This window comes from Mauremys mutica, chromosome 1, assembly GCF_020497125.1.
Source record: "Mauremys mutica isolate MM-2020 ecotype Southern chromosome 1, ASM2049712v1, whole genome shotgun sequence".
Classification (NCBI taxonomy): Eukaryota; Metazoa; Chordata; order Testudines; family Geoemydidae; genus Mauremys; species Mauremys mutica.
Genome location: NC_059072.1, coordinates 163,127,500 through 163,152,432, shown reverse-complemented (window position 1 = coordinate 163,152,432; position 24,933 = coordinate 163,127,500). Strand labels below are relative to the sequence as shown.

The 24,933-nt window shown below is 45.1% G+C and overlaps 2 protein-coding genes across 2 annotated transcripts in view; both read right to left on the bottom strand.

The window, feature by feature from the left end:
• Positions 1 to 9,731, bottom strand: part of LOC123361647 (coagulation factor V-like) — a 71,687-nt gene extending 61,956 nt beyond the window's left edge. Inside the window, exons 1-5 of the mRNA XM_045001689.1 lie at positions 9,531 to 9,731; positions 6,227 to 6,318; positions 1,901 to 2,023; positions 1,139 to 1,351; positions 223 to 366 (exon numbers count right to left, since the gene is read on the bottom strand). Of these exons, the coding sequence (XP_044857624.1) occupies positions 223 to 366; positions 1,139 to 1,351; positions 1,901 to 2,023; positions 6,227 to 6,318; positions 9,531 to 9,691 (733 nt within the window). The 5' untranslated portion in view covers positions 9,692 to 9,731. The remainder of the gene's footprint in view (positions 1 to 222; positions 367 to 1,138; positions 1,352 to 1,900; positions 2,024 to 6,226; positions 6,319 to 9,530) is intronic.
• Positions 9,732 to 15,797: 6,066 nt separating this feature from the next.
• LOC123361648 (coagulation factor V-like) overlaps positions 15,798 to 24,933 on the bottom strand; it is a 62,084-nt gene continuing 52,948 nt past the window's right edge. Inside the window, exons 21-25 of the mRNA XM_045001690.1 lie at positions 22,958 to 23,113; positions 21,599 to 21,743; positions 19,610 to 19,758; positions 18,556 to 18,738; positions 15,798 to 17,714 (exon numbers count right to left, since the gene is read on the bottom strand). Of these exons, the coding sequence (XP_044857625.1) occupies positions 17,568 to 17,714; positions 18,556 to 18,738; positions 19,610 to 19,758; positions 21,599 to 21,743; positions 22,958 to 23,113 (780 nt within the window). The 3' untranslated portion in view covers positions 15,798 to 17,567. The remainder of the gene's footprint in view (positions 17,715 to 18,555; positions 18,739 to 19,609; positions 19,759 to 21,598; positions 21,744 to 22,957; positions 23,114 to 24,933) is intronic.

Below are 24,933 nucleotides of genomic sequence, written 5' to 3'. Positions count from 1 at the left end.
CATGTGCTCTCGGCACCCAGGTCAGACTGCAGGGGAAAGCGGTGGTGGTTGGGAGTGCACACATGCTCCCTGGTGGAACCAGATGCTCATTGTATGGTTATACACGAGGCTGTGCCACTCTACTTCTTCTGTTCGCTTTCTACAGCTCACTAGTGTACACTGCAGTGAGGAGTAAGACATAGTTTGTGGACTCTGGCTGGATGCCACGAGTACATACAGTACCTGGCAACGTCCCATTAGCGTAACCATTAATCGTGTACAGGAGAGAGGTTGATTTTTGCCAGCTTTTGCTTTCATCGAACACAGCAAACATCAACACATATTCTCTGTCAAACAGCTTCTGTGTCCCATCTTCCTTCAGGCTTCCTGTGGGAGGAAACAGGAGGTATCAGATGAGGGCAAAAAGAAAAACAGCTCACATCAACTAAAAGGCATCCAGATCTATTCCATGAGCTTGCCGCACGTGCCAGCTGCACCTGGCCACATAGGACATTTTTTCAAAATGTGTTTGAGGTGAATTTAGTTTTGGGGAAAGGTGCTGGATTGGCAGTTTTGGAGACTGAAGGCCTCTAGCATCCACAAAAGAGGTTCAGCACAGGGAGCATTTTTAATATGGGCAAAACAAAGTGTTTTTTCCTAGCCTCGTTCTTGGAAACAGTTTTGGCTACAACTTTCCAAAATAATTCAATCCGAGGCAGACACCTGGAATGGTAAATTCCAGCCTGAACAGTTAAAGTTTGACAATGTTATAAGCAATTGAAGCTGGGGGTCTCAAAATGGGAAATGTCAGGCAACTTTACTATAAGGCGGTGTTACCAGCCCTACCTACAATTAGAATTATTCAAGAAACTAGTGTGCATTACAGCTAGTCCAGAACATTGTAACCCAAAGGCCTAAAATAAAGACAGAGGAAACAAAAATCAATTTCCTCTAAACTGCCTGCACAGAAACACGAGAAGGAAAGAGGAAAATGAAATGCCTTCTCACATTATGATACAATCTTCAAGCTTGATTTTGATGTTTTTTAGTTTTTATCGTTACCATAACAGAAAACGACACTATCAGAATGCGCTAGGCCACTGAAACAGTAGACCAGCTGACATTTTATAGCTTTTGTCTACCCAAAGCACTTTAGTACCTTTTTTACATATAAGCAATGCTCCAATCAGACCGGAGTTAAAGTCCATCACCATGTTCTCATGTGAGTAATAGATATAGGTGAGACAGGGAGGGTCGGCTTCTTTAGGCCCAATTTCTGCTGTGATCTCCCATGTGTATTTATACACCAGGCCTGGAGGCACAGCATCATCCAGTTTTTCAAAAGAAGATGTTCTGTCAGCATACAGGGAACCTGCGTAGGTAGAAGTCGAGAGAGGGAGGTAGAGGTGGCATTGAGGGAGGGATTGATGAATGTGTGCACAGGGTTTTTACTACTCTTGCCGTCCATACACAGAGAGCTTGATTCTTCTCTCACCTATACCAGCTTTACAATGGTGCCGTCATTGACACCAGTGCACAGGGAGGGTAAAATGCTACCGTTTACATTCACTGTGCACTGGTGAAAATGAGACACAAAGTGCAAATTGGACACATATTAAATAACAAATAACCCATTACCAATGGTGGCAAATGCCTTGAACTCTAAAGCTTTGGAACCGAAAGACTATAAATACATTATCTTTAACACACACATTAACCATTTACTGTATGGGAGGATAGTTCCCAATCTTTAGGATAAGGTGCTTTCTGAAAACATTGTAGCTATTTGGAGTAAACAGCGTGTGAGGAGGCATGACAATGTTGTGCAGTTCATTTAGTGCACAAAACAGCCACAGACTGGATTCAAAGGTCACAGAACATCAGTCTTTGGGGGATTTTCTGAGCATTTTACAGCACATACCTTCTGACAGTTTGTTGTAAGCTATGCCTTGTGGGTGAATGCTCAGCGGTTTGTTGGCCATGTTCTTAAAGTGAACTACTAAAGTGTCTCCCACTTCAGCACGCAGAGTTGGTCCCAGAAGTCCTGCAGAAATTCAGCATTAAAAATAAAAAGAATAAATGAGTATCAAATGGTGCATCTTAGTGAAAGGGAGAGAGTCACCTTCTCCTGAGTGGGAGAGTGAACTCCTGTTAAAGGACAAGTTGCACAAAATAAAGGCATAGGATTTAATGCCAGTGCAATGAGGATTAATCCTATTCAGTGATTTAGCTGTGAAATACTTGGATGGTGGAAAGGCACACAAGGATCTAACAGATGGGGCCCAATGTAAATAAGGTTGTGAATGATCTATTCAGCAAAGGACACTGAAAATCATAGGAAAATTCTGCACATGAAGCGAGAAGGCTGTTTCCCGGCTATGGAAAGTTTTGTGAACAGACAGCTTAAAGGTTGGGGAAGGGATTTCTCCCCTTACAAATTAGTCTCGAGTACAAGCATAGTTTTAGGAAAGCAGACAGAAGTCAGGGAGTGTTTAATGTGACATCCAGAGCAACAGCCTTCACAACACAAGGTATGTCTCCACTGCAGTGGGACATGCAGTTGCAGCTCGGCAAGGCATTCCCATGCTAGCTTTAATCTAGATAGCACAGATAAGAAGAGCAGAAAAGATGCACCAGTGCAGACTAACAATGTAAGTACATACCTAGGAGGAGCCCACACTGAAGCCCATGCTCCTGCATCTTCTTTGCTACTTTTAGCCATGTTACCTAGATTAAGCTAACATGGGTATGCCTACCTGTACTGGTATCACACTTCCCAGTGCAGTGTAGACATACCCACAATCAGTCACAGAACTCATGCTGTGGAAATGGGGTTGGTAAGAAAGGTATTGTAGTGATGGCATGAGGCATCTTCCACTGAAGTCAAAAGGATTTTTTCCATTAACATTAATGCAAAAATGGATCAAGCCCTTGCAAAGGAGGTTTCTTTTTATTTAACTAGAAGACATTTACCGGTAAATATGTAGGGCTTGATTCTCCACTGCTTTGCCTTTGTTTAGTCATTTTCCCCTGTGCAAAATGGGTGTGAAATGCTCTTACTGATGTGTGTAAATGGAGAATTCAGATTAACACTTTACACCCCACTTTGCCCAGGTGTAACTGATCAGACGTTTCTATAATTAATAAAGATAGGGCCAGTTTCTGATACCCTCACTCATGCTGAGCGGCACCTGACTCCACCCACTGACTGCATCCTAGGGAAAAGGCAGTTTTACCCATCCTGTCTGAGGGGAGGGCTTTTATGGAACAAGGAAAACTTAGCAAAAGATAGAACAAAGGAAGCCAAGTATTGGAAGGGGGCATATCAATGCAGAGAGACGCACAAGAAGGGGAAGCACTGTGCAGGAGACAGCAAGGTCACAGGGGCTGGGGGAAGGAAACTCCATGTGGGATGAGCCACCCAGCATATAACAGCCTGCATGAGGCAGGGGAAACCCTGCCTGTCTACCTTCCTGGACACAGGTGTCCCTCCAAGGACTCCCAAGGAAAGAGTGAGCTAGTGAGGCGCATTGTGATTAGGATGGGTCTTGTGTTCTATATGATCTGTATTGTCTTGTGCTTTATGTGATTAAGTAAAAGAGCAATTGTGCTAGGCTCTGTGCAAAGCGTGAGAGTGTGTTATCTGCTTCACAATTATCACATGCCTCCTGTTAAACTATAAACCGGAAGCTTTTCACCTTGGAGGAGTAGAGTGTAGGGAGAGGGGGTATTTGAGTACAGTGGAGTCTGAAGAGTCACCATTGTGCCCAGGGACTCGGCAGCTCAAGAGTGGGTTCCAGCTCTCATAAGGAGGTGCCAGATAGAAAGTCTGCACCCTGAGTTCGTGTCTGGGGACTCCAAGATCAGGGCAGGGGCTAGACTGTCTTCAGGTCCCAGAGCCTTAACATAGCCAGGGATCCAGAGGCTTGGATTCCCCTCACAGCAGTCTAGTGGGTGGCTAGCAGGGGGTGCCCAACCAGATCTGTGACATTCTTCCTGCCGTGTTACAAATTGCTTTACCGAGAGAGTGCGTTGCTCCCCACTTTGTAACGATTGGCCCTGTCTAACGAGCAACCAGCCAATTACTCACTTCCTTTCCTGCTGTGTTATTGAAGGAGAGGAAATGAGTCAGTGGCTCCAAAGGAGAAGGGAAGATGAGTTCCCAGAGACTACACTGTCAGCCCGGGAGGGATCTAATCACAAACTCGACCCTGCAGGTTGGATCACGGCAACTGGACGCCAGCAATCTGGTCAGCCCATTTATTCTCTTTAAATACTGGCATAAATTTTCTTCCAGTCTTCTGGAACTTCCCCAGTGTTCCAAGACTTATCCAAAATCAATAGTGGAGATTCAGGGGTGCAGTCCCCCATGCAGGCTTGCTTGAAAATCCAAGTCAAAGGGAACGACCCCACCAAGCCACTACTCCACTTCTACCCCCCTACAGAAACCCACCCCACCCACTAATACGCCCCAGAACCTGTCCCCCTGGTGACCTAAGATCTCTTCCAGGAGGAGTGATGGAATCCATAATGGGAAGTTCTAAGGGGGAAGCCTCTGCAGCTGTGCACTGATCCATCATGAGCCCAGGCAGAGGATGGCAAATGGTGTCAGACAGAGCCTGGGGTTGGAGGATTGAGTGTGATCAGTGTGACTGTTTTGCACAGCACTACACGTGTGGGAGATCGATAGCAGTGGAAGTGAAGGGAGCAACACCCACATTTTTCAAGCTCTGGAAATATACAAAACTAGCCTCCAAAAATGGGTGCCCATATATTCTGCAAATGCTGCAATAGTGTGCGCCTGTATTCTGGCCAGCAATGGCACCACATACAGACCCATCACACAGATGACCTTGGAAACACACAATAAGGAAGGCAGTGGAAATCTCCTGGTTATGAAGCTGCAACCAGTCAATGACTTACCTTTTCAAAGGTGGCTAGTGATTTTGGGTGCCCAGTTTGAAATACTGTAAAGGGGCCTGATTTTCAAAAAGTGCTGAGTCCACCCTACTCAGAAAATCAGCCCCTCTTAAGGCATCTCAAATCAGTGACCCAAAAATGGAATAACTCCAATTACTAGTCACTTCTGATCCATGAATTCCAAGGCCAGGAGGAACCATTGTCATCAGCTAGTCCAGGGGCTCTCAAACTTCATTGCACTGCAACCCCCTTCTGACAACAAAAATTGCTACATGACCCCAGGAGGGGGGACTGAAGCCTGAGACCCCCTTGGGGGGATGGCAAATCTGAATCCCAAAGGCTTCAGCCCCAGGCAGTGGACTGTTACCTGAGGGCCTCCCCACACACTCAGGGCTGGGCCCCAGCAAGGCTAAATGCCAGACCATGGCGACTGCATTGATACAGGGTCATGACCCACTTTGGGATCTCAACCCACAGTTTGAGAACTGCTGATCTAGTCTCACCTCACAGGCCATAGAACTTCTCCAAAATAATTCCTAGAGCAGATCTTTCGGAAAAGCACCCAATCTTGATTTTAAAATGGCCAGTGATGGATAACTTAGCACAACCCTTGGTAAATTGTTCCAATGGCTAATTACTCTCACAGTCAAAAACGTACAGCTTATTTCCAGTCTGAATTTGTCTAGCTGCAACTTCCAACCATTGGATCCTGTTATACCTTTCTCTGCTAGACTGAAGAGCCCATGATTAAATATTTGCACCCCATGTAGATACTTATAAACTGTAATTAAGTGACCCCTTAACCTTCTCTTTGTTACACTAAATAGACAAAAGCAGCAAAGAGTCCTGTGGCACCTTATAGACTAACAGACGTATTGGAGCATGAGCTTTCGTGGGTGAATACCCACTACGTCGGATGCATGTGACAAAGTGGGTATTCACCCACGAAAGCTCATGCTCCAATACGTCTGTTAGTCTATAAGATGCCACAGGATTCTTTGCTGCTTTTACAGATACAGACTAACACGGCTACCCCTTTGATACTAAATAGACAGACTCTGAGAACTCAATCACATGTTTTCTAACCCTGTAGTCCTTTTTGTGGCTCTTCTTTGAACCCTCTCTAATTTAATCAATACTGATAATGGAGGCCAATATTTTTAAGGGATTGGGCTTTCGGCTCCTGCGCTATAGAGAAGAGCCACCTAAATTCTCTCTCTATTTGCTTGGCTTGCAGTATATGCTGGCGATGGGTATACAAATACAAATACAGGCACATTTTCCTGCACATAGAAGACACTGGCTTTGAAAGTTATTTTCTGCTTACCTGAGAAAGTATCTCTTGGTTTTGCTTTCTGAAAATCTGCTTCATACTCTCTATAGGCAATTTTCTTAAACACAGGCTCAGAATTTTCTAATCTGCAATAGGAAGTATAAAAAATAAATTAAATGTAAAGCTTCTTTGCTATGCAGTGTGGTCCAGCCGAGTGGGCACTAGACTGGGCCTCTGGAGACCTGGCTTCTATTCCTGGCTCTCACTTGGGTAAATCATTTCATCTGTTTCCCCTCCCACCCTGTGTCCATTTAGAGTGTAAGCTCTTTGGACAGGGACTCTCTGCATGTTTATTCAGCACTTAGCACAATGGAGCCGCCGATAGCAGCTGGGGCTTCTAGACACTATTGTGATACAGTTTAATAAAGTAACCACCTTTTGCTATGCTGTAGCTCCTTTTGGCTCTACTGCGAGGTTGGTATTAATTGACTCACTTCACAGTTGGGGAAACAGGAACCCAGAGAGCTGAAGTGACCTGCCCAAAGTCACACAGGATGTGTATTGCAGAGCTGGGAGCAGAACCTGGATCCCCCATTGCTTTGCTTCAGTTTCAAGATCACCTGCAATGATCTCAGCATAATCATTCAGCGTGGCAATTATCTGTAAGTGCCGTGACTTTTAGGTAAAATAGAAAATGTGATTTGTTCCCCTTTGAAAGAGCAAACTGGCCTCTTATAAGGCAGCCCAGAGATCAAAACCATTCAGGAAACTGCTTCTTGCGCAATGTGGCAACTGTCTTTACCTTTTGATACAAAAAAGTATTTGCACAAATGGATCCCATGCTATGTGCTGTAGAAGAAACCCAAGCAGGCAAAAGGAAGAGAGCACATGGCGGCTGGACGATAGGTGTTGAGCTGAAACGAAGGTTGGAAGGGCAGAGCAGCTACATTTTGTGTCATGCATCCCTAGCTGATTGGTAGATTTCTTGGTAGCTATTGCAGGGGGGGTTCAGCAAGAACTCCCCCTCAAAGTCTCCTATCTTCCTTTCAGGCTTGGTAGGGGGAAGCTGATGACATTGCACAGACAGGGAGGCAGGGCAGCTGGATGAAGGGGAGGTCAGCCCATAGTGATGGCTCAGGATCCAGCCTTTGAGTTCAGAGCAGATCTGTTGCCTTGCAAGGCTGTGGATTACCCTAAGTCACTCTCCTGCAAGGAAAGAATCAGGCAGAAACGCCACAGGTTTCTACTCCATGGGGAGTAGAATTGGGCCCCCTGAGTTAACAGGAATTTTGTCATTGACTGCAGCAAGAGAAGGCTCTGATCTATGGAGCTCACTGCGGAGTTTTTCCCTGCAACAGTTTGTCCTCACGAAGATGATATGTGACCTCGTGTAATGATGTTAGATGGAACATGCCTGATCGACCCTGGGGCTTAGGAAAAAGGAAGTTATTACAAAAGGATCATTAGAAAAACCTGACATTTTTTTCATTAAAATGTTTAATTGAAATTTCAAAAATCTGAAACGTTTCTGCCAGGATTAGTAATAACGTACAGCCAGAAATAATCTTTGACCAGCCAGGGTGTGTAAACAGAGCGAAACCTCTAGCCAGTTTGGTTTCTATACACAGAGATGAGTGGGAGACATATACCTCGCAAAAAAACCCCAAAAAACCAAACAGCAGCTTGGAAACGTCATGGACATGTGAATGCAAGCCCAATTGGTGTATGTTTGGAGGGCAGGGGGCTCTGAAAAATTACACCTGGTTATATCATATACAGTACTGCCAGCCTCAAATGTTCAAAAACATGAGATTTTGTTTTTAAAAAAATATTTTTTTAAACAAAATGGAAGCGTAAGCTTATGCCCAAAATAGAGCAGTTGCGTATTCAGACCTGAGTTGTTTTTAGTGTTGTTGTAGCCATGTTTGTCCCAGGATATGAGAGACAAGGTGGGTGAGATAACATCTTTTATTGGACCAACTTGTTTCTGAGTGAACAGCCAATAAAAGAATAGGTTATCACTTTAGAGATCAATTAAATGCATTCAAAGAAGTTTTGGGTCCTCTAGATATATTTGAATAAAAAACATTCAAGCTGCTCAAAGAACGTCAGACTTCCATTCCACCTAACTCCTCCACCGTTTCCCTCCTGGGTCCTTCCCTCCTCTCCCTAGTCACGTAGGTCTCCTATATTATAACTGAAACCTCCACCCTAATGTGTTATGCCTATATAGTACTGTCTGGTTTTGTATTGTCTGTTCTTGCAGCTCTGAAGAGTTGTAAAATTGCATAATTCTGTTGGAGATCCCATGAAGCCTGCAGTATTCTGCAGCATATATGAGCTGTAAATCATTTACCTTTTGGTACCTTTTATTGGTTATTTTTTTAAACCACAAAAAAAAATCAATAATATACTAATCACAAAAAATTTGTCAATGCTGCCATGGAAACCTGAAAGTGAAACTGAGCGGAAAGCATGAACATGGTGAAACTGATTATTGTGTATTCATTACCCCAGCTGAAGAAATGTACTTAGTATGCAACCATAAAGAAAGTAAACTAGATTATTCATTTACATTTTTAAAAATCTATGGGTTTTTTGTGTAAGGACCTTTTTTTATTTAAAAATAGATGTAGTATTGCCAACTCTGATGATTTTTTTTTTTGGTTAGTTCTGCAATATTTGATATTTTTTTCTTAAGGCCCCAGTCAGTTGAATCAAAAGTTTGCATGAGAATCTCAGCTTTTAAAAAAAACAAAACAAAAACAGAAAACAGTAGATTTCTAGTGGTTGCAGAGAAAACTTGAAAATGAGAAGAGAGTGTGACCAAAAAGCAAATAAATAGAACTCCAAATTTCCCCCCAAATGATGAGATTTTAAACAGATAATAATGTTGAGTGTTTTTTTTATTTGCCTTGTGGCCTTTGAGCTTTTCTGCACAACTGTGGGGGCCAGAAACTTTTTTTTAATTGTTGAAATGAAAGCTGAGATTCTGATGTGTTCACCTAGCCGCAGGCGCTGAAGCTGTGAGAAAACACCAAATTTAAAGAGACTCATGCAAAAATCCTCAATGTAGGATTGACCCCAGTGAGAGTTTTGGGGGCACAGAGGATGCGGGTGTGAGCCCAAGTTTGCCTTTGTCAAAATAACATTAAAAAAATCACATTGTGTGAATAAAACAGCTGACAGCATTGAACTGAATGAAGGGCTTCATCCAACTGGAGTCAATGCAAAGACTCTTATCAACTTCCATAGGCTGGATCAGGCCCTAAGCCCAGCGTGCACGAACTCCTCAGGAGACTCAAGTCCCTTTCAGCTCAGGAGGGGGCTGGTTGCCTCCACATCTTCCTACTCTTACCTGGACTGTTCTTTGGACTGGGGTCTGTAGCTCCAGCTGGTAGTCTCTGCGGCTATGTAGTGCTCCCGGACCTGAGCTGCTCCCACTCGATGCCACGCCAAACCTGGCCACCACAAACCAAGCAGCATCAAGAGAAGGAGGCGCGTGCAGGAGAGCCCCATGGTGCAAGCTCCTGCTGATGCCACACTGGGAGATACACGAGGCAGTGGCTGCTGCTTTTGCTGCTACTGCTGGGAAAATACTTTAATTGTGGTTAGTGATGCAAGAGGTGGTGGTGGTGTTAGTGACATCCAGGTCATTGCTCTTCACCTCGTCCTGCTGCTGACAGGAATCAGATGAGAGATAAACAGCTGCTCAGGCTGCCTTTCCCTTCCTCCCTCCCCGACATCTTCCCTGCTGCGTGCCAAGCACAGAGGACAAGCAGCCTCAACCACATAAGGCAGAGTTGGTTGGTTGGGTCGTTGCCTACTAGGGCAGTAGGGTATTAGGGACAGCAACCCAAATAGAAACAGTTTATGTGGCTGACTTGCAGGGTGATGAAGCATAGGGGCAGTGCTGGCACTGGGGGCAGGGACCTGGCTAGGGGTGCCACATGTCTTTGGATTTCAGGGATTATTCCAATTTTGAGGGGGAAAGATCCTGCATCCTGCAAACCTGGCATGCTGGGTGATAAAGAGCAAGAAATAGTTCAGGACCTGGGGACTGATAGGCTCCAGAGACTTGTACTAGTTCAAATCCAGTCCAGGTTAGTAGGAACTGACAGCTGCTACCTCAGGACAGCTCTGTGGTAGCCTGTGAGAATCCGGGAGCTCCTAGTCGACAGGCATCCACATAATCAGATAAATGACATTAAATACTCTCTTTATTAGCAGTCAATATGCAGAGCCAGATTAACCTTTTGTGGGCCTGGCGCCAAACTTATTTGTGGTCCCCCATGAGAACAATGGAGCATGGCGCGGGCAGGTCAATCCCCAGAGCAAGGGGCCAGCCAGGGGCAATGGGGCCTGGCATGGCAGGGGCCTCCCTGTTCTGTCCAGCCCAGTGCCAGGGCACTATTTACAAACTGGCAGTTGCAGACACACAGGGGCCCACCTGGGCCTGTGCTGCCAGCATGTCCCTTCCCCTTGGGGGGCGGGCACATGCCACGCCACACAGCCCCTCCCCCCACAACATCCTCTGCACTCCTTATGGCCAGAGCCCCCACAGACCCACTATGCCCAGCACCCCCAAGCCCCAACACACAAATGCATAGTGCCCTGAACACCACCAGCCCGGCCCAGCACCTCCCCGCCCACAGCCCCACCCCAACTGCCCACACCCCCCTCAGAACCCCCACTACACATCTTCCCTGCCCCCTCACGGCCCAGCACCCACTCCCCGCCTGCAAGAAACCCACTCCCCCATACCCTGCCTCAATCCACACTCACTGGCCCTGCTGGGAGGCAACTGTGTCTGTCTGCTAGGCTGAGACGGCGGCGCAGAGCTAGTCCCGGGGCGAGGAATCGCTCCGGTCCCTCGGGAGTGCCGCGATCAGCCAGGCCAGGGCCTGCCCCGGCCGGGCTCCCTCAAGACGCACTTCCCCTAGAGGGGCCCAGCCAAGCTCCCCGCACTGTCCCCTCCCCTCCACCCCCGGGCTGAGACTGGCCAGGCTTCTGCACCAGTCCCAGGCAGCTCAGCTCTGGGGAGACAGGTGGCGGGAAGCAGAGACTGCTGGAGCCAGAGGTGCACTGGGGTCTGGCCAGGGGGCAGAGAGCAGGGGGGTGAGGCTGAGGAGGCAGCAGGCGGGCAGGCCAAGAGGAGCAAGTGGTGGGCGGGGGGAGCTAGAGGGGTCTCGGGGAGCAGTGCAAGTGGAGCAGGCCGAGGCCCCTTCTGAGCATGGGCCCAGCTCCATGGATCCACTGGAGCCATTGTAAACCCAGGACTGGCAATATGCCAAACCTGAAGGAGCCAGGGAGACTTGACTCCTCTTTTGTCCAGAGTGAGAGTCCCTCTACCTCAGCTTTGAGTAGAGCTGGCTGAAATATTTTGAACATTTTTTGGTTTTAAAAAAAAGTCTCTAAAATGATTTTCTTGTGTGAAAATGTGCTGACATTGTTGAAATTTGACATCAACACTTTCATGCCTTTTTGGATATTTTTGGTTGTTTTTTTTGTTCTGTTTTTTACATCAAAAACAAATCAGAAACATTATCAAAATGGTAATTGACTTTTTGTTGGTTTTCTCCCAATGTCAGTTTTTTTGGTAAAAGAAAAATAGTTGATTTAGGTTTTTAGTAAATGCAAAGTTTCAGTAATCTTTTTGACAGTGTCTTCGTTACAAATTAAAAACAAAACAAAAACAAAAAATCACAAAAAGTAAAAAAAAATTAAAACAAAGAAAATTAGGTTCAATTTAAAACACTTTGAAGCAAAAACATGTTGGCAATTTCCCCAAATTAATTTTGGATGTAACCAACCAACCAACTCTAGGTCTGGGATACATTTACAGGGCACTGGAGGGGAACTTGTCCATGCTGTACTGTTCTATTCTCTGGCTCTCACAGATGCACAGATTTTAAAGCCAGAAGGCACCATTATCATTATCCAATCTGACTGCCTATAAGACACAGGCCATAGGACTTGCCTGAATTAACTCCTACTTCAAGTCTAATAGCTGTGGTTGAATGAAAACACGTCCTTTAGAAAAACATTCAATCCTGATTTAAAGATTTATAGTGACAGAGAATCCACCACATCTCTAGTAAGTTGTTCCTGTGGTTAATTACCTTCACTTAAAATGTGCATCTTGTTTTCAGTCTAAAAATGTCTAGCTTCAACTTCTAGCCATCAGATTTTGTAATGACTTTTTCTGGTAGATTAAAGAGCTGTCTGTGTTCAGAAATCTCTTCTCCATGTAGGCACCTGTAGAATTTGTTATAACTTCATCTGTTAGATTGAAGAGCACTCTATTAGCACATTTTTGTTCCCCATATAGGTTCTTCCAGGTCATTGACAAAAATGTTAAACAGAAGAATCGATCCCTGTGGGATTCAACCAGAAATACATCCGCTGGCTGATTCCTCACATTTACAATTTCATTTTGAGACCTATCAGTGAGCTATATTTTAATCCATTTAATGTGTGGCATGTTCATTTTGAATCATTCTAGTTTCCTAAGAAATTAAAGTATCACATCAAGTGCCTTACAGAAGTCTAAGTATGTTACATTGGCACTACTACTTTTAACTAAACTTGTAATCTCATCCAAAAATTTCCAGTTAGAAAACAGATTTTGTCACCCTATAAATCCATGTTGATTGTCATTAATTATATTATCCCTCATTAAGTCAAGTCCCATGTCAGCCATTCTATTATTTTGCTCCGGATCCATGTCAGACTGACAGGCCTATAATTACTTGGTCATCCCATTTATGCTTTTTAAATACTGGCATAACAGTAATTTTCTTCCCGTCTTCTGGAACTTCCCTAGTGTTCCAAGACTTATTCAGAATCAATAGTAGGGGGCCAGAGAGCTCCCCAGCAGGTCTTAAGATTCTTGGATGAAAATTATCCAGACCTGCTGATTTTAAAATGTCTAACTTTAGTAGCTGTTGTTTAACATCTTCCTTAGTTACTGTTGGAATAGAAAGTATTTTATCGCAATCATATGATATGAAAATACAATCATGCTTTTCCCCCACAAACATAGAACAGAAATATTTATTAAACACACATCTGCCTTTTCTGCGTTATTATCAGTGGCAGCTCTAGGCATTTTGCCGCCCCAAGCACAGCAGGCAGGCTGCCTTCGGCGGCTTGCCTGCGGGAGGTCCCCGGTCCCGCGGATTCGGCAGCACGCCTGCGGGAGGTCCGCCGAAGCCGCGGGACCAGCAGACCCTCAGCAGGCATGCCGCCGAAGACAACCTGCCTGCTGCCCTCCAGGCAACTGGCAGAGCGCCCCCCACGGTTTGCCGCCCCCCAAGCATGTGCTTGGCGTGCTGGTGCCTGGAGCCGCCCCTGGTTATTATTGACAATTCCACTATTTCCTCTAGTAATGGACCAGTTACCATTGTAGGATTCCTTTTGTTCCTAATGTATTTAAAAATTCCTATGGCAGCAGAAATAAGAACAAGAAGGTCTCTTTGTGTCCTTTTGCTTCTTTTACTACGTTTCTACCATTGCTAACTTGTGATTTATGTTAATTGCTATTAATTTCCCCTTTTCCCCCATTTGTCATTAGAACAAATGGAAAAAAGGGGAAGTTGATAGCAACTAATATAATTTATATATAACATTTTACAGCTGCTTTTACTTCTCTCAGAGTCAGGCTGCTTTCTAACCAGTGTAGTCTTGCACCTAAACAAACAGTGGGGGATTTAGAGTTGGTGGGCCCCTCTGTGCAGCTCCATTTTTGGGGCCCCCACCTCGGTAGTGGCAGCTGGGAGCCCTGGGGCAGCTGCCCCTTTTGCCCACCCATCAGCAGCCCTGGGTTCAGGGGATGCTGCAGCACCCCCACTTTTATGTGGGGCTTCACTGCCGCCCTGTGCCACTTATATTAAAACATATTGTTAGAAGCACAGAACTGCAGGGGCTGCCAAAACTTCCCCATGCCACTCCACCAGCACCTTGACATATGTTAAAAATAATTAAGAAAGGGATAGATAAGACAGAAAATATATTGCCTCTATATAAATCCATGGTATGTATGCCCACATTTTGAATCTTGCGTGCAGATGTGGTTGCCCCTCTCTAAAAAGATGTATTGGAATTGGAAAAGGTTCAGAAAAGGGCAACAAAAATGATTAGGGGTATGGAACAGCATCTGTATGAGGAGAGATTAATAAGGCTGGGACTTTTCAGCTTGGAAAAGAGATGACTAAGGGGGAATATGATAGAGGTCTATAAAATCGTGACTGGAGTGCAGAAAGTAAATAAGGAAGTATTATTTACTCCTCATAACACAAGAACTAGGAATCACCAAATTAAATTAATAGGCAACAGGTTTAAAACAAACAAAAGGAAATATTTCTTCACACAACGCACAGTCAACCTGTGCAACTCTTTGCCAGAGGATATTGTGAAGGTCACGACTAACAGTTCAAAAAAGAACTAGACAAATTCATGGAGTCTAGGTCCATCAACGACTATTAGCCAGGATGGGCAGGTATGGTGTCCCTAGCCTCTGTTTGACAGACGCTGGGAATGGGCGACAGGAGATGGATCACTTGATGATTGCCTGTTCTGCTCATTCTCTCTGGGGTACCTGGCATTGGCCACTGTCGGAAGACAGGATACTGGGCTAGATGGACCTTTGGTCTGACCCAGTATGGCCGTTCTTATGTTCTTGAGACAGGTTAATCACGTAGCAGCCTTGTTAAATCTAAGGCCGCTTCTGGATACTCACATAGAAGCTGTGTGGCCAAAAGTGCTTTTTTCCCCCCACCAGTGTCTGGCAAGAAAAGCGTGACCCTTGCTACACAGTAATCCATGCCATCACCTTGGGCTCTACAAAATGTGACAATAGGAGATCACCCTGAATCTGGAGCTGGTATAAAGTGTAGCTGCTCCATTATTAAGTATTTTCATGACAAGAGCATGTCATACGGTGCTCTGATTTATCAACAGACAACAGAAGTGGAACACCCTCCAGATTTCCATGGAAAGAGGCTACTGACAGGGAGGCAAAGATCCCTCGGCTCTGGAAGTGACTTTTCCCATTTCCCACATTAATTGAGATCTGTTAATCTTCAGGACATGCCTGCAACATCTACCTCTTTTCTTGGGAATGGTTTGAGAGACATAGGGTGATGTCCTGGCCCCACTGAAGTCAGAGTTTTACCACTGATGTCACTGGAGCTAATGACTTTAAACAAACAAAAGTTCTGGAGTGAACAAAAATGTTTTTGTCTGGGAAGTCATGGCTGGGTTGAACATACAACCGTATTAAAAGCTGTTACAAAATGTTTTAACAACTGATCATTTAACAATATGCAGTTATTAAAACTGTTTCACAGTATGAAAGGATCTCAGAAATTAGGAAATTTTAGCTGCAATCAACTTGAAAACTTTCACATGAACACTTTGGTGATTTTGCTCCAGGACATTTTGTGATGCAACCATTTCATTTTTGGTGATGTTTTTGTCACATAGCAAAGTTGCTTTTGAAAATATGGGAAACCAGAATGTTCACATTTTGCTCTACACTCCAAAAATTCAGCTGTACTTTCAAGTGGAAAATGGTGACAGTATGAAATATTTTAAAAAGGCAGAATAAAATGTGAAAATAATATTGATTGAAAAACCTCAGTTTTATTTCACTTTTTTTATATATCTTTACTTGAAAACGCATACATTTTTTGATATAAGAACTCTAATTCTCTTGAAACAGCTTGAGACAATACTTTATAAGGTTATAGACCAAAACATGGCCCTGGGTTCTTGATGATATTCCACCCCAGGCCATGAGGACCCAGGTGAGCAGAGGGAGTCCTCTGCTGACAAGACTGGAGCCTAGGACAGTACTAAAAGCTTAGCTAAAACTCCACTGAAAAGATATATTCAAGGACAGCAAATATATTCTCACTGAGTGCATCCATCCTGAGAAAATCCATAAATGTTTTCTGCACCACAGCAGCTCCACCAGAGATAATGTTGGCAAATGCTATAGCATAGATAAGATGTAGGTGTCTTTACCATAGTGTTATCTAATCTTATTTTATTACCATCACGTTCTGTTTCTCATCAACAGCCAAGAAGGCTTGTTTCTTCCAGTAGGGATAACAAAACAGCATTGCCTAGCTTCTAGAGGTTAGAGCATAGGACTGAAAGCCACGAATCCTATTTCTGGTTCTACCACTGACCTGCCATGATCTTGGGCAAATCACTGTGTCTCTCTATGCCTCTTTCCTACCACCTATAAAAAAACCTGTTGATTGCCCACCCAGGGGTGCTGAGAAGATTAATGGTTATTTGTGATATATAGAGTCAGAGGCATGCGTGACGTTTAAAAAACAAGTATAAAGATGAGGGCCCTAGATTCTCAGAGAAGGGGTTGCAGATCCTTGATCTCGAGAGGCTACTTCTATGTCAGCCCCAGCAGAGATCAGAGCAGAGTGGAGGCTTCTCTTCTCTACACTGGCTGGCTATGACCCTCCAAGGGACCACCTACCAGCCAGGGATTGCTGGAGTGCAGCATCACACCCACTTTCCAGCCCCAACATCAGCGGCTACTGGATGGTGGTGTAGACAGTGGTTTTGTGTGTACTGGGGACTCCCCCTTCAAGGGGAATGCCTAGGGAGGGACATCTGATAGCTTTCAGCAGTGAGAGGGCTACAAAGAGAGCAAATCTGGGCTCAGGATTAAGCCCAAGGTCCCTGCCCTCAGGAGATTTAATCTAAAATTAGGTCAGGACCAGGATAAAAGGAGAACAGACTGTTGTGGGTGAGTGGGGGAAGAAGACAGCGGTAGAGAAATGGAGGGAATGCGTTTGTGTGCACAGATTCCCATGGAAAGGGGCATGTCAAAGTTGCGCACTTTGTGGATTTGATGTTTGTTGCTTTCTCTTTTTAAGGGTGGGGCTGCACTGCAGCTGGGACGGTGCAGGAGAACAGACATGTGCTAGCTCTGCTCCAGCCTGCATGCTAAAAATAGCAGCATGGCTATGGCAGCTCAGGCTAGCCACCTGAGAACAATCCCACCTGACCTCTGCGTCCATACGCAGTTGGCCAGCCTGAGCTGCCGCCCATGCTGCTGCTCGAGCACACAAGCTCAAGCGGAGCAAGCATGTATCTACCCACTCGCTCTGGGAAGCACCTTCTCAGCTGCTGTGCAGTTGTATCCTTAATGTACATTTATATGAATGAAATATCTGCCAATGAAATCTCTCTTTTAATTCACATTGGCAAAACACTAAGATCCTTGGAGGAAAGGCACTTCAGAAGGACTAAATAGGACCACTAAGAGTTTTTAAAAAAATTTAGTTCTGCATAGTGACTGCGGAAAGATGTAAGGCTCCCAGACTTGGGAATCCTTTGTCCATGTGTACTCTGTGTCCAGCACCTAGGAAGGATCACAGCCAAAGAGCTCTACCCGAAGAGAAATGTTTCGATTCCAGGTTTTAGGAACAATGCGGATGAACCTGGAAAATATGGGTGGTTTTAAGAAATGCTTGACCTGTCCGCTGCTGTTCTCATTCCCCACAAATACCTGAAAGTAAACAAAACAATGAATTAGTGGGAAAAAATTACCTTAAAAATGCTGGCGCTTTTTTTTTTTTTTTAAATCTAAATGCTTCAGAGTTGCTGCGTCAGGGGACAGGGAGGTGGACTGGACACTCCAGTGGTGTATATACAGCCTTCCTCCTCTAGGTCACTTCTTCAAATCCAGTCAAATCCAAACTGTGGTCTGTGTGAAATGATTTCATGGTCTCTGTTTCTGTCTACATCACAGAAACCATCACCACAATTGGTGCTATCTGGCCCCTGTGATGACTGGGGACTGACAAATCTCCCCTCTCTTATCCCTAGATGTGGTCCCTGCAGGTCGGGGTTGAAGCACATCTGTCAAGGTGGCTTGGGGGATTTTGTAAGTGCTGTACCTGCTGCGTGGATGTAGGGAGGTCTCAGCTCTGTCAATCTGGGACCTTCCACCAGCACTAAATTCACTTAAAAAAATTAAAGCAAAAAATATTTTGCACTGAAGTTTGGCAGAGGCTTCCATTTACACATTCTGTTTATTCCTTTGACATGTTCCTCTGTAAAAGACATGCCACTGATTTCATCCCAGGTTCAACGGCATTCCACACAAATTTAGCATCCCCGCCCTTTTATTGTTGAAAATTATTTACATCAGAAATAAAGAGTCATGAAAGGGAAGTTCTAGAATCCTCTATAAGAGAGGAACCACTCCACCAGCATTTTAAATTCAACTGCAGGAACAATTTTTTGTGCCCTTCATTCTGGGGCTGTCCCTCATTTGGGCCTGGAGAAGTATGACAAAGTGCTCGGGATTCAGAAATGGACAGAATTCTCCGAGTTTAAAATGGTACCTTTCCCACTGAAGTGGACTCATCCATATAAGGTTTCCATTCTGTGCTTTCATCACTGTAATGGATGCCATAGGTTTTCACAAACTGCTCCGTAGACATGGACTTGCAACCCTGGGTTGTGATAGCGGTTATCTTCTTCGCTTTGAGGAGATCAATCTGCAGCCACTGCTGGTTGTTGTTTGACTACAGTCAATACAAAGAGTAATGTGTGAGCAAATGTGTGTTTGTGCCAATATTAGCACAACCAGAAACTTTGCTCAATGACAGTTAAAGTTGTATGAAGACATCCAGCGTTCTCTGCTGGCCACACATCACTTTAATCACTGCAGATGATACATGCTGACCCTCCATCCAGCATTCACTTCCATCGCCAACGCAGAATGAAAAGCAATACAAATTCATCCCTGGTGAATTAACGTAGCTCTTATAAAGCACTTCTCATCAATCGATCTCAAAGCGCTTTACAATGTATCATCATCATTCCCATTTTACAGATAGGGAAACTGAGACAGATAGGGAAACAGACTTGCTCAAGGTCACCCATCAAGCCAGTGACAGAGCTGGTTATAGAACCCAGGCCTCCTGAGTCTCACTCCGATGCTCTAGTCACTAGGCAGTACTGCCGATCAACAGTAAAGCCAACAGAACTGCACCAGATGAATTTGGCTCACAGGCCACCAACCTTCAGTGCTTACTCATCCACTGAGTCCGAAGAGCCCACTCCCATGAGTAAGGGCTGCAGGGGCAGGCCCATCAAGTTGAGCATGCTGGACCTGCTGTCAGTCTCCACATAGTTTCATTGCTTTCCACTTCACATTATGAAATTAGCAAATGTTCTTTTTTTAAAGAAAAAAAAACCTCTTTGTGAGCATGTCACAAACCTCCCACTGGAAGGGAGCTAAGCAGGCTTTTCACAGGAGGACTGGACAGAACAAACCAGAGCACAGCGTGGAGGGGGCACACAGAGCAGGCACAGACACACACCAGAGCAGCAGCACATTCGCTAATGGCAGCAGCTTTGACTTAGCAGTTTTTTCTTTTGTTTGCTTGTTACCTTCGCTTGCCAGGCATTCACCCTCCCTTCCTGATTGAGACGCGCGAGGGAAGGCTCCCATGCATTATACCAGGATTTCTTATAGGAAGAAGCTGTAATCTGAGCATTCTTGATCTCCCCATTTTCCATTCCCAGTGGCAGAGAGCAACCTGTAAAGAGAATAGCAGTAGGTCTCCATTTCATCATATATTTGCAGTCAGGGAGTGGAGCTCTCTTTGCCCAGTCATCATTAAAACTAAATCCAGCAGATCTGTGAAATAAAAGGTTTGTGTGTCTGTCTATTATGGGTGAGACTGTCAAAAGCACCAATTCTGAGCGTTTTTGAAAGTCCCACTCTGTATTAGTTTATTTGAATGGCAATATAAGAAGAAGGGGCTTGTTGTCCTGGGAACTGGGGAAATGGGATCCACGGCCTCTCATTTCTATGTTGCAGGTTTGAATCCAGCCCAGGGCAGGCGCAACTGCAAGTCAACCATGCAATGACTATGCAATGGCTTGTGTGAAATGAGTTTTATTTCACACAGTCCTGTTCCTGTTGGCCATGAGCTCACATCACTACTTCAGCTAGTGCTGACTGTCAGCATGCTAATGGCCGCTTTGTTGTTCTTGTCAGAGAGGCCTATGAATAAGACATGAATAAACTCTGCTCCCACTCCTGAAGGAAGTTTCCCCAGGTCTGTGTTAAGGCACATACATAACGCAGTGTGCAGGAAGCTGGCACTGCCACTGATCATGCCTTGCCTGTTCTGTGGATAAACAGAGAAAAGCCAGAGCTGTTGTCATAAGTTTTCTCCCCCACTTGGAGCTTTTGGGTTCCAAGATGGGGACCTGCATGAGCTCCTCTAAACTAATCCTAGTCTAGATCTGGTCCTGCTGCCACCAGTTACGTTTAAAGTGGATAACACACTGCCTGTTCCCCCAAAACTCTCCCTGGGGAACACAGATTCAATCTCCCTGAATCTCAACACAAAGGGAAGCAGCCCACTTCCCCCCTCCCTCTCTCTCCTAGCCTACTCCGGAGAGATACACACCGATTCAACTCCGTGAATCAAACCCAGGAGGAACTCACTCTTCCCCCCTCCCCTTCCCCTGAATTTCCACAAGAGAAGGAATTAACCAAGTCCAAAGAAAAGAAAAGAATTTATTAAAAGAACAAAAAGAAAGTACACTATCTCTGTAATACCAGGATGGAACAATACACAGAGTCTAACCTATAAACCTGGAGAGAATTCCCCCTCCTCCTTTCTTTCTCAGTAAAAGCAAAGTAACAGCAATAGAAATAAAGAGATTCCTTCAGCAAAACACACAATTGCAAATGTAGAAATAAACTTATAATACTAGTACGCCTTTCTAATACTCACTAGACTGAACAGATGAAAAGTACTGCAGAAACCTGGGAGGACTTGATTAAGATGTCTGGACTCCCTTAACTCCCAAGAGAGAGACTCTACTCAAAACAAAGAACACAGAAAAAAAAACTTCCCTCCACAGAGATTTGAAATTATCTTGTCCCTGATTGGTCCTCTGGTCAGGTGTTCCTCAGGTACTGCTTGTTAACCCTTTACAGGTAAAAGAGACCTTAACCCTTAACTAGCTGTTTATGACAGCTGTCAATCCAAATACAAACACCAGTACTAAGAGTGGGCTTTTCAAAAGCACTGAGCGGGAAAAGACCCCTAACTTCCACTGGCTTTGAATGGGAGTTGGGTACCTAGATGCTTTAAAAAAAAATTTGCACCCTAATTTCATTAAGGCCAAGGATTTCAAGAAGCATCTTGTAATTTTTGATGTCCAACTTGAGAAACCCAATTTTCAGACGCTGGGCAGAGATCTGTCTAAAAATCAGGCCCCTCTGAAGTGTCTTATATGTTAGGCACCGAAAATCATGAGTTGCTTTTGAAAATCTTGGCCCATTAAAAAAAAAAAGGCTGAGCCTATTTTTCTAAGGGGTAGAGGGGAAACAAGTACCAGTGAGTTCTCCTTGCTCACCTTTGACTTCGCAGCCCAGGAGTTCCATGCGAAGAGTAGGCCTGTTGTAGGAGTCAGTTGGATAAACCCTAATATACCTAGCAATGATAGGTGGATCAATATGGTTGTCTTTTATCCCATGGGCATCTGAATTACCTTCAAACAACTAGTAAAACAGAAAAAAGCAATTAAGATTTCAGAAAAGATAATGCTATTAATTCAAAGCAATTACAAGCTTGGTCCTGCAAACCCTGTGTCATGAGATTAAGTCTTTACTTATGCAATTTCAATGGGGCTACTCACATTATAGCAAAACCTAAAAACACATCATCCTTAGCTTTGCCTTACTATAGCATCCGGAGACTAAACCAGGGACCCAGTATGTTAACTCCAGTACAGACCCTTATTAGGATATTAATAGACAGACAACTAAGACCAGTAGAGACCTAACATGCATTAACACCTATCGTACAAACACCATGACACTGTGGGTATGGCTACACTACTGCAGCTACAGGTGTAGCGTGCTGGGGCCGTACCAATGTAGTGCTGTAGCATTCACCCTTCCTTTGTCGCTGGAAGGGGGTTTTCCATCAGTGTAGTTAATTCTCCTCTCTAAGAGGTCGATGGAAGAATTCAGCATTTACAGTGGGGCATAGGCTGAGCTAACTACATTGCACAGGGTGTGATATTTTTCAAAGCCCTGAGCAATGTAACTAGATCAATTTAATTTTTAGGTGGAAACCAGGCCTAAGAGTTAAGATCCAGCTGGCAGGGGAGGAGAGTTTGGGCACAGATAGGAGACCCCTGGAAGGTGCTATATGGAGACTTGGGTTGCACGTGTTAAGTTTCTACTGCTAATATTAGCAGTACTACTGTGCCAGGGTGCCAGGGTTGGGCCACATTGAACAGGGGCATGAGTTCAGCCCAGCGTCCCACTCTCCTTGCACATGTGCTCAGGGGAAGGGCCGTGAGCCAGAAGTGGGGACAGAGGCCTGTGCAGAAGTGGAGCTGCACAACCAGGGTTACAGGGCTGGGTTGAAGCCCAGGCTGGGGAGATTCCTTATCTCTTATTACGATCCTGTATTCTGCTTTGTTATATACACCAGGCCAGACTAGTAAAGAGATTTAGGTGCCTGATGAGGCAGATAGGCATTTAGTGCGGTTTTCAAAAACCCCTTCAGGCACCTAGGTCCTTTAGAATTAGTGGGATTTTCCAATCTGCATCTTCATGCACCTAAATACCTTTACAAATCTGACCCCTTATTCCTTGAGAAAAGCCCCTGGTGGCTGCCTGTGTGGTACTTTCTGCTGAGCCATCCCACCCGCTTACAGCTGCGTAAAGCCGAGGAGGCTGTGGTGATTAACGAGCAGGCAGACCTTCTGTTCCCCAGTGCTGTTTCCTATGAAGGTGATCCACTTCCGTTTGTCCTTGCTGTAAGTCACAAAGAACTCTTTGACATACAAGGACTTCATCAACTGCTTGGCTCCCTGCGTCTGTATCCCTGTGATCAGAACTTGCCTTTGCAGGTCCACCTGTAGAACAGCAAGATACACAAACTGTAAGAAAAGCTGCACCGTGAACCCAATTTCACCCTCGGGCACATAGGGCGTGGGCCCAGGCTGCATTTAGGCACTCAGAATGGCACTTCCATGCTCAAGATGGGTAACAGGGTGTCTAAGCTGGTGCGAGAGTCCAAATGAGGAGTTGTGTCCTAACCTATTTTACTGAGGTGTGTATTTACTTGTAGGCACCTTTGGCATGCCCATCACCACAGTATCTGGGCACCTGACAAACATTAATGAATCCATCCTCACAGCGTCTCTGGGCGATGCAGTGGAGTGTTGCTATCTCCACTGTACAGATGGGGAGAGCGAGGCACAGAATGGGTAAGGCTACATTTCCAAAGCAGCCTCTGGTTTTGAGCGTCCAGCCCGAGATAATCAGCGCTTGTTTTTTGGGGATGTTGAGCCCCCACAACTCCAGCTGAAGCCACCGGTGGCCATGAGTACTCAGCACCTTTGAAAAATTAGAACCTGCTGTCTCCAGCTGGGCACAGAAGCACCCTCCAATCAATCAATCAATCAGGCAACGTTTGAAAGTTTTTGCACAAGGTCACATGGTGACTGTGTAGCAGAGCCAAGGTCTCCTGATTCCCAGGAGCGAGTGCCTTCACCAGAGGACCCTTCCTCCCCACTTAGGTCTTCTGATGCAAACAGTGAAAAGGTCAGTGAAGTTGTTTACTAGCGAAGCTGTGCAGGAAAAGAAAGATGCTCTTTCTGTAGCTGATCAGAAGAAAAAACCCCGCATTTATTTTAAAGGGAGTTTTCAGCCCCACTTCATCAAGCACAAATGGATTATTTCTCTTTCCAAGTTTTCTGCCCTTATAAAAGAAAATTCTTTTCATGGATTTCAGGGGGATTTGGAAGGCATCTGTAACCACAGACCTGGTTTCTACTGAGCAAGAGGAGAAGAAAGGTGTTGGGCTGAGAGCTCGGGGGAGAGTGAAGACTGTTATTTATCCACCCAACATGGGCAGTGACAGGGCAAGCTTCCCCCAGGCTAGCCCACCAACAGGCCACCTCCCTGAGCCGCAGGTGCCATCCCCAGGGCTCACAGGGGTGTTCAGTCTCCATGGCCCATCCAGTCCTTGGTCTCTCTTCTGAGACTCCCAGCAAGGGGGCCAGTTAGCACCAGTTTTGGTGGGAGAAGGGATCGGTTTGTGATGTGGACTGAGAACATCAGCTCATTATACACCGGTCTCTGGATCAAGGCTCATACTGCTGTGATTTTCTGGCTCCAGCAAAACCAGGCTGGATTCAGACAAGCGACATTGCAGAGAAAGCCAGCACATCTTGTTATCTATCCTGTGAGCTGTCAGGTTCCTCCTTAGCAGCAGTTTTAATTGAACATCCATAATAACCTGCAGCTGCTTATAGAAAGTGTCTCTTTGATCCAGTAAGATGAGTGAAGAGGCAATTTTTAGAGGAGATAGGCTTAGCACAGCTCTGACTGGCTGAGCAAGGAGTCTAGGAGGCGCCAATCTGCCACACCTGGCAAAGCAGCTGCCTAGGGATCACTCATGTCCCATTTAAGAGCATGAGCTGGTGACATGCAGGACATACTGTCTGTCAAGCTACAGAGAGTGGGGGCCTGATTTTCAAAACAGCTCAGCTACTGGTTAGGCACCGAAACAAAGTGACCAATACACAGAAGTACTCTGCACGCAGAAGTTTCCGCTCTTGAACATCTGGCCAACTCTTTAGGGGCCTAACAGGTCGCTGAGCTTCTCCAAGATCCTGGCCACTTGTTCTGGGGTATCTGGAAAGCCACCAGAAGCTGAACAGGAAGAGCT